At 38.5% G+C, this 19,676-nt stretch overlaps 1 protein-coding gene across 4 annotated transcripts in view; it reads right to left on the bottom strand.

The window, feature by feature from the left end:
- gsk3ba (glycogen synthase kinase 3 beta, genome duplicate a) overlaps positions 1–19,676 on the bottom strand; it is a 71,776-nt gene that overhangs the window by 11,065 nt on the left and 41,035 nt on the right. For 2 of the 4 annotated variants that reach the window (XM_061879163.1, XM_061879166.1), the window contains exons 4-8: positions 14,344–14,454; positions 10,924–11,054; positions 8,270–8,376; positions 8,086–8,183; positions 7,869–7,976 (exon numbers count right to left, since the gene is read on the bottom strand). In XM_061879163.1, coding sequence (XP_061735147.1) covers positions 7,869–7,976; positions 8,086–8,183; positions 8,270–8,376; positions 10,924–11,054; positions 14,344–14,454 — 555 coding nt within the window. The remainder of the gene's footprint in view (positions 1–7,868; positions 7,977–8,085; positions 8,184–8,269; positions 8,377–10,923; positions 11,055–14,343; positions 14,455–19,676) is intronic. The other 2 variants (XM_061879165.1, XM_061879167.1) reach the window with 1 other exon arrangement.

Below are 19,676 nucleotides of genomic sequence, written 5' to 3'. Positions count from 1 at the left end.
ATGTTTTTTTCGTTCTTTATTATGCATTTTCGGCCGGTGCGACATATACTCCGCAGCGATTTACAATCCAAAAAATACGGTAATTGTGCAGCCCTACTCCCTTTAGCTACATTGTTCGCAATCTAGTACGAGTCATATTTTATTACAAATTAAAATTCATAAAAAAATAAAGAAGGACGAGTGTTCCCATTTAACTCTGCTTCTTCCTACTTCTTTTCAAACATGTTTAAATGTGTCATTGGGAATATATAATGTACTATATATTGCAGCTGTATGCATGTTCAAAATAACTAGGGATGGGAATTGAAAACCGGTTCTTGTTTAGAACTGGTTGGCAGTGCTTCAATTCCTGAGAATTATTTGTCGATACTCTTAAAGATGCCTGTGGACATGCGTGATGGCACCACACATGCACGGTAGCGGCATAAATGTTGGAGTTCATAACAAGAAAGGAAGACAACAGGGAAACTGGCAATTCTTTCAAAGTGGATATTTTATCAAAGAGAGGAAATACTAAAAGAAACATTAGCACACACAAAATGTGAAAAATTTGAACGAATGACCTGTTTTCAATCCCGTCCAAAACAGAAGTGAATCTCCACCAGCAGCAACAACTGTAATGTCGGCGATGTACTGCAGGTTATCAACCAACCAACTAACCAACCAACATTGCCTGTCTTGATGCACCTAGTTGTAAAAGTTGCTAATATTAACTGTAAACATGATATTAGTACCTATCACAGGCCTCAAATTTTAACTTTTTAAGGTCAAGGCAAGTGGTGCCTTAAAGGAGGAGTTCATATTTTAGGGCACCAAGGCAAGTTAGAAGGGCACCAAGGCAAACATTATTTTCTATCGAGGCAGGGGCTCCAAAGCATGTGTATGTACAGTATATACCGGTATGTATATAAACACATTTATATATCATTTTGAAGATGGCACCTGATAAGACGTAACTGCACATTTTGTCCATACAGATAAAAATAGTGTTAATGTATGAGATCTAGGGCTGCCAATTATGACCAAAGTAATAATTAAGATTAGTGTTATCAAAATTTAAATCATGATTACTGATTGTAAGGTAAAGCAGTGTTTGGGTGTGAACGTAATACCATCATGTAGTGTGTAATGTTTAATAAAAAGGCCATAGATAAACATTATCCATACATCTAAAGACAAATATATATATTTTTTATTCTTTAATAATATCAACTTGTCAACTTTTTGTCATTAGTGACGTGTGTGAAGTGAAGTGAATTATACTTGTATAGCAATTTTCTTTCGTGACTCAAAGCGCTTTACATAGTGAAACCTAATATCTATGTTACATTTAAACCAGTGTGGGTGACACTGGGACCAGGTGAGTAAAATGTCTTGCCCAAGGACACAACGGCAGTGACTAGGATGGCAGAAGCTGGGATCGAACCTGGAACCCTCAAGTTGCTGGCACGGCCACTCTACCAACCGAGCTATACCGCCCCATGATGCCTACATTTTAATGGGAGGACTTTTTTATTTATTTATTATTTAATTATTTTTTTTAAGTTATGTACATAACATAATGGATATTGGGACAGATCTATTAAGAGTTCGAGCAGAAATATGTCGTATAGGAATTAACTATACACAAAACGTTACCATTATGCTGTGTCACGTGAATGGTTGTTGAAGTAATACCTCTGTGACATAAAAAAACCCACCAGTAATGTAAAAAAAACATTGTGCTTACTTTTTCATGTAAAAAAAAACAAACACAAAGCAGTATGGCTAACGAAGATAAAGTCTAATAAACAAGCTTTGTTCTTCTCCAACCCCTCGTTGTGGTTTATTACAGGGAACAGTTTGGCCAACAAAAATAAAGAGGAGTGACATCTCGCACATCGAATACACAATCTTCACAGCCTGCGTTCAATTCGATGAGGTGACAGAACATTTTAGCTTGTACTGATGTTATTTGAACACTGATAGAGTTTTCAGATAAATAAAAGACAATTGAACATCCCAGTCAACAAAATAAAGACTTTATAAGCAAGTTGTGACAACGTTCACGACACATCACTTGCTACATGTTTCCTCACTTCATTAACTCTCGGTCACACCAACTTATGGACGCTGTATTGAGAAAAGCAACATAAAATAGTTTCTCTCCTTTGCTGTATACTTTTAGTGTGTGGACAAGTGCGCCTGTCTCCAATATTGTTGCACTCTTAATAAAGGCTTAGTGGCCACATTCATGCACAGCACCTTTTAGCTCTTTATTTCCAAAATTGTGTACACTACTGAATTGGGGTCTTATGGCCTCTTATGTGGACACTTATACTACCATCTGGTGGTGTCAGAAGAGTGTTAACATACAATAGAATTTGAAAAAAAAAAGTTTAAAAATAAGCATTAGCATGTCACTAAACATGAAGTACACACTTGTGTACTTATGGACTAAGTACATCATATCAAAAGATGATTCTTAGTTTTTGTTCTAATTAGGGTCCAATAAGCCCAAATAGCAAAGAGAAATAAAAAAAGCATGTAAACAGCTTGGGCCTTAAGAGGTTAAACGCATGCCGGGAAGCGAGGGAAGAACTACGTTAAACCAAGCACTTGGCTCCGTTTACTCCGAGGGGAAATCTCCGGAGCAAAGTCCTTGTAGATAGATTATCAAGCCAAACGACGGTAGTGCACATGCGCCCGAATTCCATCCATTTATCCTTTTTTAACCTCTTGTCCGTTACGAGGTCGCCGGGGTTGTTTGAGCCTATCTCAGTTGCACACGGGCGGAAGGCGGCGTACACCCTGGACAAGTCGCCACCTCATCGCAGGACCAACACAGATAGACAGACAACATGCACACACCTGACTTTGTGTTGCCTAAAATGTGATAATAAATGACAGTTTACGGTAATTAAAAAATTAAACGATATTATTAACTGTCTGGAATTGTATCACAAATTATCATTATACTGTTTATCGTTACATCCCTAGTCCATTGACAAGTAAAAAGTCAAGGGCGGTTACAGCATGTTTTTACCGCCGATGCTGGTCAATTTTTTTAGGGCATTACGGCAAATAACGAGGGCGGTCGCGGCAATTGCTGCGGTTGCCGTGGTAAAAATCGAGCCTGCTACCATGTAAATCATGACGAAACAGGTGGGCTGTTTTTTTTACATAAACAAAAATTAAAGTATCGTATTTTTCGGATTATAAATCGCAGTTTTTTTTCATAGTTTGGTCGGGGGTGCGACATATACTCCGGAGCGACTTATGTGTGAAATTATTAACACATTACCGTAAAATATTAAATAATATTACATATCTCATTCGCGGAAGAGACGAAAAAAATGTCAGCAATCGTTACACACACGTCAACCAATTAGAATTCGGTGGGGGAGGGTCATGGCAGAAGTGCATTGTGGGTCATGTGATGCTAACTGCTATGTGCTACTGCCGTAGCTATTAAAATGGATCATTTCAACGTTGGCAGTAACTTATAAAAATTGAGAACGGCTGAACAAAAAGGACACCGAAAAGGAAATCATGTACTGCAGATTACAAACTGGACGTAGTGAAATATGCAGCAGAAAACGACAAGACGAAGCGGCGCATACCTTTAGTGTTGGCAGAGTTGTTTAGAAGCGACATCGAGGAAGACGATTTCATCGGATTTATCGATTAGTAGTGACAGATTGTTTGCTAAACGATTGCATGTTCTATATGTTATAGTTATTTGAATGACTCTTACCATAATATGTTACATTAACTACCAGGCACCTTCTCAGTTGGTTATTTATGCGTCATATAACGTACACTTATTCAGCCTGTTGTTCACTATTCTTTATTTATTTTAAATTTCCTTTCAAATGTCTATTCTTGGTGTTGGATTTTATCAAATAAATTTCCCCTAAAAATGCGAATTATACTCCAGTGCGACGTATCAATGTTTTTTTCCTTCTTTATTTAGCATTTTCGGCCGGTGCGACGTATACTCCGGAGCGATTTATAATCCCAAAAATACGGTAATAGAACGTATTGTAGCGTTCAGAAGAAGATACACTAAGACAGACGCTCTTTTTTTTTTAGCTTTTATTGCCAATCACAAAGGGCCCTATTCCAACAAGTATTTCCTCCCGTGCACACACCTCCGCCTCCGTGCTTCACTCCTCAACACTCAACACTTCCTCATTTCACGCCGACACGGTGCGTTCACAGACCATCGGAAAAATTGACATCATAACACACCAACACACACTTGAATACTACCAATTAGTTACAGTATGAATGGACATATATAGTTTATAATTTGCGTACTATTGACTAAAGATGCAATGAAGATTTGGCCGGCCAAAAAAAAAAAAACACTTTGATCAGCAGACAGCGCTACAGAAACCGAATGTTGAGATGATGTAAGCCCACGCACGGCACGAGGTTGTTTGGCGCGAAGGCAGTATGCCAGCGTTGTGGACGTACTTTGATGTATCCGAGATGCAAGGTATACACGCGGACAGCGATCTTTTAAAATTGAAGATGACACTGGTCGCTTTTAAGGGGAGAAAGTCTCGCAGCAGTGCAAAGCAAGAGTGACGTCAGGTTTTCTGCAGCTCGTTTTTTTGTCGCGGACATGGAGCAACAGAAGTGAAGAGTCTCTAAACACGAGTACAGTCTACAATAACACCAGAAAGAGATGCTAGATTTGTTGCTTGTCGTTTAATAAAGAACGAGTGATTGAAAGGTTAGGAGAAATCTCTAGGAAAAAAATTCTCAACAAAGTACATTTTAAAATAAGCACAAATTTTAAATAGAGCAAAATTATATTATGTAGGAAAAAATATATGTTAATACTATAAGTAATAACATAATTGTTTTAAATGTACATGTACATGTTTCGCCTTTTAAAGAAAATATATGCATCATGACAAATCAATCAATGTTTTTTATATAGCCCTAAATCACAAGTGTCTCAAAGGGCTGCACAAGCCAAAACGACATCCGCGGATCAGCGCCCAATTAAGGGCAAGGAAAAACTCACAACCCAGTGGGAAGTCGATGAGAATGACAATGAGAAACCTTGGAGAGGACCACAAATGTGGGTAACAACCCCCTCTAGGGGAGACCGGTACGATAGACGCCGAGTGGGTCTAACATACTATTCTGAAAGTCCAGTCCATAATAATGTCAATTTCACCAAGCCCCAACCACTACAGGTATTTTGGCAATCTAGGGGAAAATACTGCAGTATTAAAATACAAAAAAATGTTTTTATCTCATATTTATGAATGTTATTATTAAAGGCCTACTGAAATGAGATTTTCTTATTTAAACGGGGATAGCGGGTCCATTCTATGTGTCATACTTGATCAGTTCGCAACTTTCGGTCACTAATAGAAAAGCCCTGCCTTTCCTGGAAGTAGCAGACGATGACGTTACGTGTTTGATGGCTCCTCACATCCTCACATTGTTTTTAATGGGAGCCTCAAACAAAAATAGCTATTCGGACCGAGCAAACGACGATTTCCCCATTAATTTCAGCGAGGTGAAAGATTCGTGTTTGAGGATATTGATAGCGACGGACTAGAAAATAAAAAAAAATAAAAAAAAACAAGTTAAAAAAAAAGAACGCGAATGCATTGGGACAGATTCAGATGTTTTTAGACACATTTACTAGGATAATTCTGGGAAATCCCTTATCTTTCTATTGTGTTGCTAGTGTTTTAATGAGTTTAACAGTACCTGATAGTCGGAGGTGTGTGTCCACGGGTGTGTTGACGCCAGTGTCTCAGGGGAGTCGACGGCAGCTATGGACGGCACAAGCTCAGCTGATCTCCGGTAAGAAGCGACTTTTTACCACAATTTTCTCACCGAAACCTGCTGGTTGACATTCGGTCAAGATCCATGTTCGCTTGACCGCGCTCTGATCCATAGTAAAGCTTCACCTCCGGGAATTTTAAACAAGGAATCACCGTGTGTTTGTGTGGCTAAAGGCTAACGCTTCCCAACTCCATCTTTCTACTTTGACTTCTCCAATATTAATTGAACAAATTGCAAAAGATTCAGCAACACAGATGTCCAAAATACTGTGTAATTATGCGGTTAAAGCAGACGACTTTTAGCTGTGTGTGTGTGCAGCGCTCATATTTCATAACAGCCCGTGACGTCACGCGTACACGTCATCATTACGCAACGTTTTCAAGAAAAAAACTCCCGGGAAATTTAAATTGCAATTTAGTAAACTAAACCGGCCGTATTGGCATGTGTTGCAATGTTAATATTTCATCATTGATATATAAACTATCAGACTGCGTGGCGGGTAGTAGTGGGTTTCAGTAGGCCTTTAAATGAGTTATTTTCTGTTTTATTTTTTTATGAGGAACCCTGACTATGGTACCCCATGGAGGTTGTCGGCTTTTAAAGACCTCACTGTTGAGTTTGTCCATTTAGGTTTCTTCTTAACTAAACAAAGGTAACGCTAATCAACTAGTATGTTATCCTTTTATCCAAATGAGAATCGATAAGAGAATTGTTAAAAAAACAAAAACAAAAAAAAAACATAAAGCAGAATCCAAATTGGAATTGGACCACTTTTAAAATCTTATTTCCCATCCCTGACCATAACCATAACATAACAGGAAGCAGCAAATCAAAAAAGAAGATTGTTTCCATTACATTAATATAGATGTAAGCCTATTCTCATATTGAGCATTACCTAAATGTAAGACAACTGTAAATATAAGACCACCCCTCACTCTGGCAGCGCACGGCAGGGGACTGTTAGTTTTCATTTATAAAGCTCTACGGTTTTGCATTATTTTGAACATGCATACAGTTACAATATTGTACATCACATACTTTCAGTTTCTCATTAAAAAAAGGAGTAGAATTAAATCTACCCACTTTCCGTTTAATAACAATGTCAGATGTTTGATTGTTCACTTCCTGTACTCAAAACATTTAATACAAATAAATGATCAAATGTACAAATAGTTGTTTTGTAAGTTGTGACACACATAATGAGAGGAATACGATTCTCACCTTTCAAAAACGCTCAATAGGTTTGCTTTCTTGCACTTTGTAAACAATTTTAACAGTTTGTTAAACTGGATCATATATAAGTAATACATGATTTAATTCCACATACTAATATACTAAAGGTTTAAAGTGTTGTGCATATATCCAAATTAATTAAGGTACATTTTTCCTTAAGGTTATATTTCTCTTGTTTTGCTGAAAACAATTGTTGTATATTCTTAGGTAGCAGGTTATAGTTTGCTTTGTTCATAAAGTTTGTAAATTGACCAAATCATTAGTTTTCAATATTTTTCTCTAAACGGTTTGAAGGTTCCCTATAACCAACATTATGTATTATCCTAACTGACGTTTTTTGTAACACGGTTTGTGAATTAAGCAAAATTGTGTAGTATCTCCCCATATTTCTACAGAATAATTTAGACATAGTAACACTAGCGAGCAGCAGAGAATATTGAGTCATTTATGGTCCAATACATATTTTGCTTCATTAAGTATTTGAATATTTCTTGCCACTTTCTGTTGTATATTTTTGTCTGAGATTTTTTGTTTATTTTTTATCATCTATCATTACACCTATAAATGGGATTAATTTTACCCTGTCAATGTTTACTTTGTCTATTTGTCTTTGACTTTCTCTTCTGTTATCCAACAGCATTTAGAACATTTTACTCAAAATCAGCTCTAGACAACAAATATAAGATGGCCTATCTTTTTACAGACAGGTCTTAAATATTGTTTTATTTATTCTGGTGCAATTTTTGTAGATTTGGGGTAATTTAACAGCATAATGGAAGCACAATGACAAGACATGCATGAAGTGATATGTAAGAGAAGTAAAAGGGCTCATGTACCTGTTGACTCACCTTAGTCCATGGATGCGCCTTAATCTGGGGGAATTTGAACTCGGTGTAGTTGGGGTTCATCTCACGGATCTGCTCCCGGGTTGGGGTGCCGAGAACCTGGAATCCACAAGTGAAACACTAATGTGAGTGGAGAGAATGTGATGGCTGGGCTGCCATTTTTAAAATTCCATTGCTTCGGCGGTCCAGTATGTGAGGAGTTCATTACCTTGATAATCTCAACCAACTGATCCACTCCACTGTCGCCAGGGAAGATTGGTTGTCCTAGCAACAGCTCTGCTAGCACGCAGCCGGCTGACCACACATCTGTAGGGAAGGTAGGTCGCATGTTTGAATTATGTCCAATAATGCTATTGTGCATCTGTAATGTCCAAAGCATGAACCCGGTTTACCTATGCTGGAGGTGTAGTCCGTGGCCCCAAAGATGAGCTCAGGAGCTCGATAGTAGCGGGAGCAGATGTAGGACACGTTTGGCTCTCCGCGGACAAGCTGCTTGGCACTGTGCATGGAACAAAATCCAACACATCCTCAGCATCAGTGCATTGTTCTACCCAAATAGGACCATTGGTCTCAGTGCCTCCAGGATTTAACAGCCTTGTTTCAGGATTTATTTGTTGTGGGCTACGACTGACAAAGATTTGATGGCAGATTTTTTTCAAAAAGTTGCAACAAAAGTTGCAATGGTTAGAGCAGTGGTTCTTAATCTGGGTTCGATCGAACCCTAGGGGTTCGATGAGTCGTCCTCAGGGGTTCGACGGAGCCTCCGCCGCGGAGGTCAAGACACACTCGACTAATCGTGTAAATAAAAACTTCTCCCTATCGGCTTTATGGATACGGCAACAGCAGATGTCAGACTGATTTGCATGTGTGTAAGTCGTTGTGAGTTCATGCAATGTGTTGGTTTTGTTCTTTGAACAAGGTGATGTTGATGCACGGTTCATTTTGTGCACCAGTAAAAAAAACATAACTGTCTTGAATTTGAAACAAAAAACATTTTATTTTTTACTAATGAAGGGTTCGGTGAATGCGCTTATGAAACTGCTGGGGTTCGGTATCTCCAACAAGGTTAAGAACCACTGGGTTAGAGGCTTATTTTTCACTACCATTGCATCAGCTTGGGATTTTATGAATTTGACATCAGTGTTTTAATTAGTGCTGTCAAATGATTATTTCTTTGATCCAATTAATCACTTTTGAATTCGGATTCATCATTATTAATCACAGGACAATACTTGCTTGCAAAACATAAATTAACTTAAAAAAAGACCCCAATATTTGAACAAAAAATATATGTGTATTTTATTTCCATCCATCCATCCATCCATCTTCTTCCGCTTATCCGAGGTCGGGTCGCGGGGGCAAAAGCCTAAGCAGGGAAACCCAGACTTCCCTCTCCCCAGCCACTTCGTCTAGCTCTTCCCGGGGGATCCCGAGGCGTTCCCAGGCCAGCCGGGAGACATAGTCTTCCCAATGTGTCCTTGGTCTTCCCCGTGGCCTCCTACCGGTTGGGCGCGCCCTAAACACCTCCCTCGGGAGGCGTTCGGGTGGCATCCTGACCAGATGCCCGAACCACCTCATCTGGCTCCTCTCGATGTGGAGGAGCAGCGGCTCTACTTTGAGTTCCTCCCGGATGGCAGAGCTTCTCAGCCTATCTCTAAGGGAGAGCCCCGCCACACGGCGGAGGAAACTCATTTTGGCCGCTTGTACCCGTGATCTTATCTTTTTGGAAATGTTATTTCCAGAATGTTGTAAAAGAAGTTTTTGAAACATTTTTACAATACTTTACTTGAAAGCATATCATTTCATTATTACCTTTTAGATAACAATCAACGTATAAGGTAAAGGAGCATGTTCAGTCAAAATAAATTGTGTGACTAATCTACCTATACTGCGATGAGTTGGCGACTTGTCCAGGGTGTACTCCGCCTTCCGCCCGATTGTAGCTGAGATAGGTGCCAGCGCCCCCCGTGATCCCAAAAGGGAATAAGCGGTAGAAAATGGATGAATGGATAATCTACCTATATACATGATTAATAGAGGTGGGAATCTTGTGGCACTTGACGATTTGATTCGATTTGAATCTTGGGGTGATGATTCCATTCAAAATCCATTTCCGATTTGACACGATTCTTGTAATATAATATTTAGTATACAAATTATAATAAAATATTTTCAAAACAGGTTACAAAAGTTCCTCTACTGACTTATACACGGAGTGTTGGGCTTAAAAACGCCTTTTAAAAACATTTTTAAAATTTTACTAACAAAAATCACAGAATGTAATCTTAACAAAATTAAATAATAGAGCAACCCCAACTCCAACCCCATCCCAGCTTCACAATACTTTATATATAAGTATTTCGTAATAAATTCACAAAGCAATCAAAAGATATACAGATACAAGAGTAAAAAAAGACCAAAATGTTATAAAAGCAAAAGTATAAATCGAAATAATAATAATAATATCAGTAATAATTATTAAAATATCAATAACAGTTTTTTTTTGTTTTTAATCTTAAAATTGTTCCTAAAAAAATTGTGATTTTATTTTATTTTTTTCTAACATCGATTGTCGAAAATTATGATTCCATTTAGAATGGTAATAAATAAAAATAAGAATGTTTATGTAAATTGATTTTTAGCACCCTAATAATTAATTAACTTTTTTGTGAATTAATCACAAGTGAAGTCGTTATTTTTGATAGTCCTTGTTTGAAGTGTTCTTTGTAATCTTTACCCCAAAAATCCCGGGATTTCAACAAATCTAACAGTTGCGATATTGTTACACCTTGCCGTTTACTGTTTATCTACACAAGACAGAAACGTGGACGCTGAGTAACATTGATCAGTTAAGACAGTTGGCGTGCGCATTTGAGCTCTACTCCGGGACACATTTGGTTGTGAAAATTGATGATCAACCAAGACGTGCGAGAAAGTTGCCAAGCAGAGCATCATTTGCTGGGATTCGTTGAAATTGTGTGAATTGGCGCAATCACAACATCCTGAAATCCTGGAGGGGTCTAATATACAAATAAACCACTCTCACCTGCCAAAGTCACACAATTTGAGCACAGCCGTCTCTGGATCCAGCAGCAAATTCTGAGGCTTGATGTCCCGATGGCAGATCCCAAATGAATGGATGTAGGCCAGACTCCTGAATAGCTGGTACATGTACAACTGCAAACAGAGACACACATTATTAATACTAAGCTAATGATTATATAAAAAAGCAGTCTGTATTACAGCTATTGCATTGGCTATCATTAGACTGAGCGAGTAGTGAAGTGAATTATATTTATATAGCGCTTTTCTCTAGTGACTCAAAGCGCTTTACATAGTGAAACCCAATATCTAAGTTACATTTAAACCAGTGTGGGTGGCACTGGGAGCAGGTGGGTAAAGTGTCTTGCCCAAGGACACAACGGCAGTGACTAGGATGGCGGAAGCGGGAATCGAACCTGCAACCTTCAAGTTGCTGGCACGGCCACTCTACCAACCGAGCTATACCGCCCCACGTACTGATAATATAAAAAAATTGGCTGTGAATAACAACGCTATGAAAGGGTAAAACTATTATCAAAAATCATCTTGTTAAACTGTGAATATACCGTATTTTTCGGATTATAAATCGCAGTTTTTTTCATAGTTTGATCGGGGGTGCGAAATATACTCCGGAGCGACTTATGTGTGAAATTATTAACATATTACCGTAAAATATTAAATAATATTACATTTCTCATTCGCGGAAGAGACGAAAAAAATGTCAGCAATCGTCACACACGTCAGCAATCGTCACACACACGTCAACCAATTAGAATTCGGTGGGGGAGGGTCATGGCAGAAGTGCATTGTGGGTCATGAGATGCTAACTGCTATATGCTACTGCCGTAGCTATTAAAATGGGTCATCTCAACGTTGGCGGTAACTTATAAAAACTGAGAAGGGCTGAACAAAAATGGCACCGAAATGGAAATCATGTACTGCAGATTACAAGATGGACGTAGTGAAATATGCAGCAGAAAACGACGAGACGGAGCGGCGCATAACTCTGGAGTTGGCAGAGTTGTTTAGAAGTGACATCGAGGAAAAAAGATTTCATCAGATTTATCGATTAGGAGTGACGGATTGTTTGGTAAACGTATAGCATGTTCTATATGTCATAATATGTTACGTTAACATACCAGGCATGTTCTTTGTTGGTTATTTATGCATCATATAACGTACACTTTTTCAGCCTGTTGTTTACTATTCTTTATTTATTTTAAATTGCCTTTCAAATGTCTACTCTTGGTGTTGGATTTTATCAAATAAATTTCGCCCAAAAATGCGACTTATACTCCAGTGCGACGTATATATGTTTTTTTCCTTCTTTATTATGCATTTTCGGCCGGTGCGACGTATACTCCGGAGCAATTTTTAATCCAAAAAATACGGTACATGGAATCGAGGGATGTAATGAGATGAAAAGTTATGCGTTATTATCACGCTATAGTTGAATGTGCTCAAAAAGTACTTATATACACACTGAAATCTTTTAACTAAGTTATTTTGAAAAATAAAACATTGAAAAAACCCACTTTTTGCATTTGTGTGTTTATATATGCTTCACTGATGGTGTTTTAGTCTTAGTATTCAATATGTTTTAATTGGCAGGCTTTTATTTTTTTAAACATTGTTTTTTACTGTAGGGCTTTAAGTTTTATTTAAACAAAAGGCGCATAAGACATTAATTCAATTAGTATTTATTATTTTTAGCAGGTGTTGTGGCGTCCTACTCTGTTCAGGGATCCTTGAACGAATCCTTTGTATCCGTGACACTTCCTGACTATTTTATACACCCCGCTAGCAGCAAATCCCCCCCCGCGCGTCGGTAAGGTGGGCGGGGTTGGGGGCGCGGGGGTGTAAAATGTATTCAGGTTTGTCACGGATACAAAGGATTATGGGTATTTGTTGTGTTGCGTTTATGTTGTGTTACTGTGAGGATGTGCTTGTCAATCTTGTTTGGTGTGGCTTCACAGCGTGGCGCATATTAGTAAGTGTTAAAGTTGTTTATATCACAACCATCAGTGTACTCTGTATCACCCAGTATGCCTTTCAATCTTGTATGTGTGATTGCGGAAGCTGCACACAACATGTTGACGGACTAACAATCGGATTGTACATGTTGTTCAAGGTGTCAAAGGCAATGGCTTCACAGCACGCCCATATTCTTATCATCAGGATGAACGCTATTGGATCGTCGCGAGAACGTTAGCAGCTCCAATTGTCTTCAATACTCTGTGAATGAAACAGGTTTAAATATCTCTGAGTGGTAAAGGCGACCGACCTCTGATGTATTTCAGCGGGCGGTTGGCGGGCGGGTACGGTACTGTTAAAATGTTGGTTCGGGTGGACGGCGGCGGGTATATGACGACTTTGGTGATGCGGTTGCACACTTGAATATCCTATGCTTAAACAGCAATGTGTTTCTACAAGTTCAGATTGGGGTATGTTGTTTCTTAATAGGGAATAAACATTAAATGTATTTTGTTTTCATGTTTGCATTTAAGTTTGCGAGCTGGCGCCACTTTGCCCGTGGGTTTATCAAAGTGCAGTGATCAGTCACGGTTTTTAGATCATTTTAGTTTGAAATGGTAATACTACTATGGCAATTACCGCGGTTACCATTATTAACGTAAACCCTAAAGTAATCCAAACTATTTCACAAACCTATAAGAACAGCTCTTCTAAGGCCATGTCATTATTATTCATATTTCCTCAAACAGTGGCCTCTGTTTCAACACCGGCAGATGCATTTCCAATAACATACTGTATGTATTCACCCGAGTATAAGACGCCGCCTTTTTCAAATAACCTTTTCAATTCAAAGTCAAAGACAGTGTGTATATTTTATTATCTTTAAAGATAATAAACAAAACGTTTAAAATTCATTTAAAAAAGACCATATTTCTTAACTGCCCGATAGTAAATTTCTGACTATCGATCATTAATGACCATTATCTTAAAATAGCTCTGTTTTTGATAGCTTGCCGACAACCTGCATCTCTTCTGGTCTCTTGTGTGTTTGTGTGTGTGACAGAAAGAAAAGCTCAGAGACACTTGAGGAGATGTTGGTTTGAATGCTTATTAATCTGTACCTCGAATATTTACAAACGCTTTTCTTCACTCTTTTCTTGATAAAGTCTTATATTCTGGACCCATATGATTGAATACTATATTTTTCGCAGTAAATACAAAATACTATTTTAATTGAAATCTGTATTAGTGGAAATGCTTTTATTCAAATTAGGCATTTTAAACACGTAAAAGCCCTTTATTAATTAAGCACCTTCATAGTTGCCTGTACTCTTTGAAATTCAGTAAATAAACACATCTTGACCACTGGATGAGGAAATGTATGGTATAAATGTTTTCCTATTCCTACCACAAATTGAGCCAGCACTAATGACATATAATCATGGTGCACCTTGACATAAACCATGGGCAGGGTCTGCTTGGCTCGGCTGTAGTGTCTGGCTACTCTGTAGACCGTCTCAGGAACATAGTCGAGAACAAGATTCAGGTATACTTCGTCTTTCTGTTGAGACAGAAGGGAAAAACAAAATCATTACATATTGTACTGCATGTGTATGCACATAAATTTTCATTTGAGATGCATAAAATCACATGTGACGGTGATGCCAATTTAAATCACCCATCCATCCATCCATTTCTACCGCTTATCACCCATTGTATGAAATACTTCCCGTTTCCTTCCCCCCTCTGGGACTCATGGTGTCGTGATGAATGAAGCAGCTTCAGCGCTGATGTAAATTAAATTTTTCCACACCATAGTCTAACTGGGCGTCCATTGTGTAGTCTTCACCCCCCTCGAGGGCAGGAAACACACACGCTTGCGTCATAACGTCCTATACTGCAACAGAGCCTGCAGACATGATATTTCCTCCTCCTTCCCAGGTTGGAGGTGGCAGCCGGTGTAGGAGGCCGCCGCACGTTGTAATCTGGAGCATGCTGACCCTTGAGGGCGGCTGGAGCTGCTGTATTATTCTGAGACTTCCTTTTCCTTTTGGTCCAGAATGGAGCTTGGCCTGCATTGAGAGTAGTCTAATTTTGTACACTAACGGCCTGATTTGTTAATATCTAAATACCCTGCGTGTGCAATCTATAAAATAGCGTGTATTCATAGTGGGTGTGTTGCAAGTGATCTACCAACACTGCAATTAAAATGCGGCGCAGACTGCCTTCTTTAAATAAGGATTTTGTGTGTACTGTACGGAGTATCACTATGGAGACACTCAATCTTTTACTGCACATTCATAATATCATGCTCCAATCTGTGGTGTTTATCAATGTTTTCAAACAAGAAAAGAACATGTACTTCTTTTTTATGGGCATTTTAGAAGCAGTCGTGCAGTACACCACTTTTTTTTCTTTTTTACTGCTGAAGGTGCATAGGAGGGAGGTTGCACTTACCGTGCTAAGAACGCAGAAAATGCGTACTTCAAGAATTTTTTATCTTATAGGATATATGTAAGTAATATATATTCTATGTGAAAAAACTAACATCATTAAAAAAGTTTTAAATGACGCAAATCACATCATTTGAATATGTTTTAATCAGCCCCTAAAGGGGAACTGCACTTTTTTGGAATTCTGCCTATTGTTCACAATCATTATGACATGACAACGGATGTATTTTTTTAAAACACATTTTAACTCGTAAATAGATGCGCTCAAAAGTCTGCTTACGATGGAGCCTGTGGTAGCTGTTCTATTCTGCCTATAAAGCTTTTAAAACAACACACAATTAGCTCTAAAGGTTTTATATACAGTACATTATGTAAGCTAACAGCTACACACGTCACACTGAGGGTGGCCGTAGGAAGAACTTTAACGCTGTTACAAATATGTGCCAGACTGTGAACCCACACCAAACAAGAATGACAAACACGTTTCAGGAGAACATCCACATCGTTACACAACATAAACATAACATAACATAGGGACGGCTGGGCGCAGTAGTAGAGTGGACGTGCGCAACCCGAGGGTCCCTGGTTCAATCCCCACCTAGTACCAACGTCGTCACGTCCGTTGTGTCCTGAGCAAGACACTTCACCCTTGCTCCTGATGGGTGCTGGTTAGCGCCTTGCATGGCAGCTCCCTCCATCAGTGTGTGAATGTGTGTGTGAATGTGGAAGTAGTGTCAAAGCGCTTTGAGTACCTTGAAGGTAGAAAAGCGCTATACAAGTAAAACCCATTAATTTTATTTATAAGTATATATGTAATGTCATAACAGGCACATTTATAACATAATTTACTTTTCACGTATTTTACTCATTTTAAGCATACGCGGCGCATCATTGAAAAACATCACAACGTTCCCTTTTTTTTTTTTTAAACTACATCACCGTTTACTGCTCACTGCAGACTTTGAGCGCCAACAGACTTAATGAAACATCACTTACTGTGCAAAGTCTGCTCTCATTAGAATGCCGACTGATATAATAGTGTTATATAGATGAAGAAATACTTTTAATCCTCGCAAATAAAAAGGGGGGGAGGGGGGAGGCGGAACCAAGCATCTTTTCGTGTCGTTCTTGCTTTTTCCGGGTCTAAATTGGCTGTCAAAGTGTACCAACTTGTCGGAATGCGTCCTTATCCTTCTAGTACAATGGTTCTCAAATGGGGGTATGCGTACCCCTGGGGGTACTTGAAGGTATGCCAAGGGGTACGTGAGATTTTTTTAAAACATTCTAAAAATAGCAACAATTCAAAAATCCTTTATAAATATATTTATTGAATAATACTTCAACAAAATATGAATATAAGTTCATAAACTGTGAAAAAAAAATACAACAGTGCGTTATTCAGTGTTGACAGCTAGATGTTTTGTGGAGATGTTCCATAAATATTGATGTTAAAGATTACTTTTTTTGTTAAGCAATGTTTGGAATTAAGTTCATGAATCCAGATGGATTTCTATTACAATCCCCAAAGAGGGCAATTAAGTTGATGATTACTTCTATGTGTAGAAATCTTTATTTATAATTGAATCACTTGTTTATTTTTCAACAAGTTTTTTGTTTTTTTAATATCATTTTTTCCAAATAGTTTCTAGAAAGACCACTACAAATGAGCAATATTTTGCACTGTTATACAATTTAATAAATCAGAAACTGATGACATAGTGCTGTATTTTACTTCTTTGTCTCTTTTTTTCAACCAAAAATGGTTTGCTCTGATTAGGGGGTACTTTATCTAAAAAATGTTCTCAGGGGATACATCACTGAAAAAAGGTTGAGAACCACTGTTGTAGTATATAGGTGAGAGGCATCATTTATGATCTAGAATAAAGTATGACTCGCAGGGAAACGAGGAAGCAGCAGATCAGTTGATCATGTCAACATTGGCACGCAAGCTTGTGATCACGGCGCCACTATAAATAGTTTGTCCCTGTTGGCGCTTATAACAACAATATCACTAATACTTGGTTAATATTCCAGTCACAAAATTTAAATGGATTTTACTGGCGGTTTTTGGATGGTTATTTCTTTAGTTTTATGGGCAGAATAGCATACCTCCTATTGGCTCTCCTGTAAACAGACTTTTATTTACGAGTTAGAATGCATTAAAAAAATGCATCCGTCGTTATGTCTTTCATAATGATTGTGAATGATAGTCATAATTTAAACAAAAAAGTGCCGATCCCCTTTAAGTCCTCTAGTAGCCATAACATTCTAAAAGAATGTTGCTGAATAGACAATGTGTCTAAAATATTTTTTTATTTTTGACTGTCCAAATATGTTGAAACGTACACGTAGGACGGAGAATTCTCTGTCCAATTTGTTTCTTTGTGGCGCCAGCAGTCCTCTCTCACAACTGAGTGCATCTGTGTCAGTTTGCATGTCCTTTTTCAGATGTGGTAAATAAAACGCAAAATAGTGCAAAATGGTGATGAGTGTTGATTAATCACATTGCGCGAGCTGTATAATATACTTGCGCTCTCTCCTCCCGGTATTGTGGGCATTTTAAAATATTCTGCATATTAATGAAGACAAAGACGCAAAATGGATCGCAAGCATTATTCTGTTCGCTTAACACGCAATCTACTTTGCAAAGGTTAATAAGTAAATCAGCTTTGCGTGTTCTATCAAATTTGCACATGTTTCAGTACATGCAAACCTTTAGTAAATCAAGCCCTAAGACTGCAAGTGAGCATTTTTAAAATATGTATTTACTATTGTGTTGGATTTTTAGCAGGAAAATGCAAACTTGCAGCATTGATAACACTGGAACTCTCCAAAAAGACACAAATGTGGGGCTAAGGTGGAAAAGTCATGATGAGCGTCAATTCCCAAATAGCTTTTTGCTCTCAGTCGCATCAGCTGAACATTTATCAGCAACTGGAGTCCCCTACTAGTGTGTGTGTTGTAGACACCCATTGATAACATTTGTAACTACTCGAGAGCTGCCGCTATATTTAGCCTAGCAACAGCAAAGACTCACTTCCTGCCTGGCTACAAAGCTACTTACTTCGCTCCCTCCTAATAGGCGAGCCAGGCAGTGACCTGATTGGCCCATCGCAACTAAATTATTCAACCTTTAATTTGCTGGTAAAGAAAACACTGCTCACACCTATACAACAGGCTCAGCTGTGTATCAATGTGCGATGTAGAGTGAAATGAAGGCAGCATCCCAAACACAGCCAGTTGCACAAGTGGTAAAGGTAAGATAACAAGGCGGTTCAAAATAGGGAACAAATAAGTGGGTTTGCATAATTTTTCCTCACTCGCCGGTTTAATGGAAGCCTTTTCATTCACACGGACCAGCAAAAATGACCAAATGAACAATTTCCCTCGTGGATCATTAAAGTTTTTTTTAAGTCTAAGTCAAAAACGATGTAATATCCATGCCATGCCAGTAGTTGTTGATTATTGTTAGTATAAACATCCTTTTCAATACCTTTCATCAGTGTATTACATTTTGTCATATGTACGTGATAGGACAATATTTGTGGCAAAGTCAGTAGGCCCTTTTCCACCAAAAGTTCAGGAACTTAAAGGGGAACATTATCACCAAAACTATGCAAGCGTCAATATATACCTTGATGTTGCAGAAAAAAGACTATGTATTCACCCGAACTCTAAATGGGTGAATTTTGGCAAATTAAACGCCTTTCGGTTTATCTGTCTTTTACTGATGACGTCAGAACGTGACGTCACCGACGTAACACACCCGCCATATTCATTTTCAACACATTACAAACACCGGGTCTCAGCTCTGTTATTTTCCGTTATTTTGACTATTTTTTGGAACCTTGGAGACATCATGCCTCGTCGGTGTGTTGTCGGAGGGTGTAACAACACTAACAGGGAGGGATTCAAGTTGCACCACTGGCAAGAAATCTGCCGCCAGATCCCCATTGAATGTACCAGAGTGTCTTCACATTTGACCGGCGATGCTAAGACGGACATGGCACAGAGATGTATGGATAACCTGCAGATGCATTTGCAACGATTAAGTCAACGAAATCACAAAGGTGAGTTTGGTTGATGTTGTTGACTTATGCGCTAATCAAACATATTTGGTCACGGCATTACTGCCAACTAATCGATGCTAACATGCTATGCTAATCGATGCTAACATGCTATTTACGCTAGCTGTATGTACATTTGAAACTAGATACCCACATTTAATGCGAAACAAACACTTACCAAACGACGGATTTAAGTTGCTCCAGTGTCACAAGATGCGAAAGTCCTGATCGTTTGGTCCGCACATTTTACCGCCGATGCTAAT

This window comes from Nerophis ophidion, linkage group LG19 (genome assembly GCF_033978795.1).
Source record: "Nerophis ophidion isolate RoL-2023_Sa linkage group LG19, RoL_Noph_v1.0, whole genome shotgun sequence".
In the NCBI taxonomy this organism is placed as follows: Eukaryota; Metazoa; Chordata; class Actinopteri; order Syngnathiformes; family Syngnathidae; genus Nerophis; species Nerophis ophidion.
This window is presented reverse-complemented; position numbering and strand designations above follow the sequence as displayed.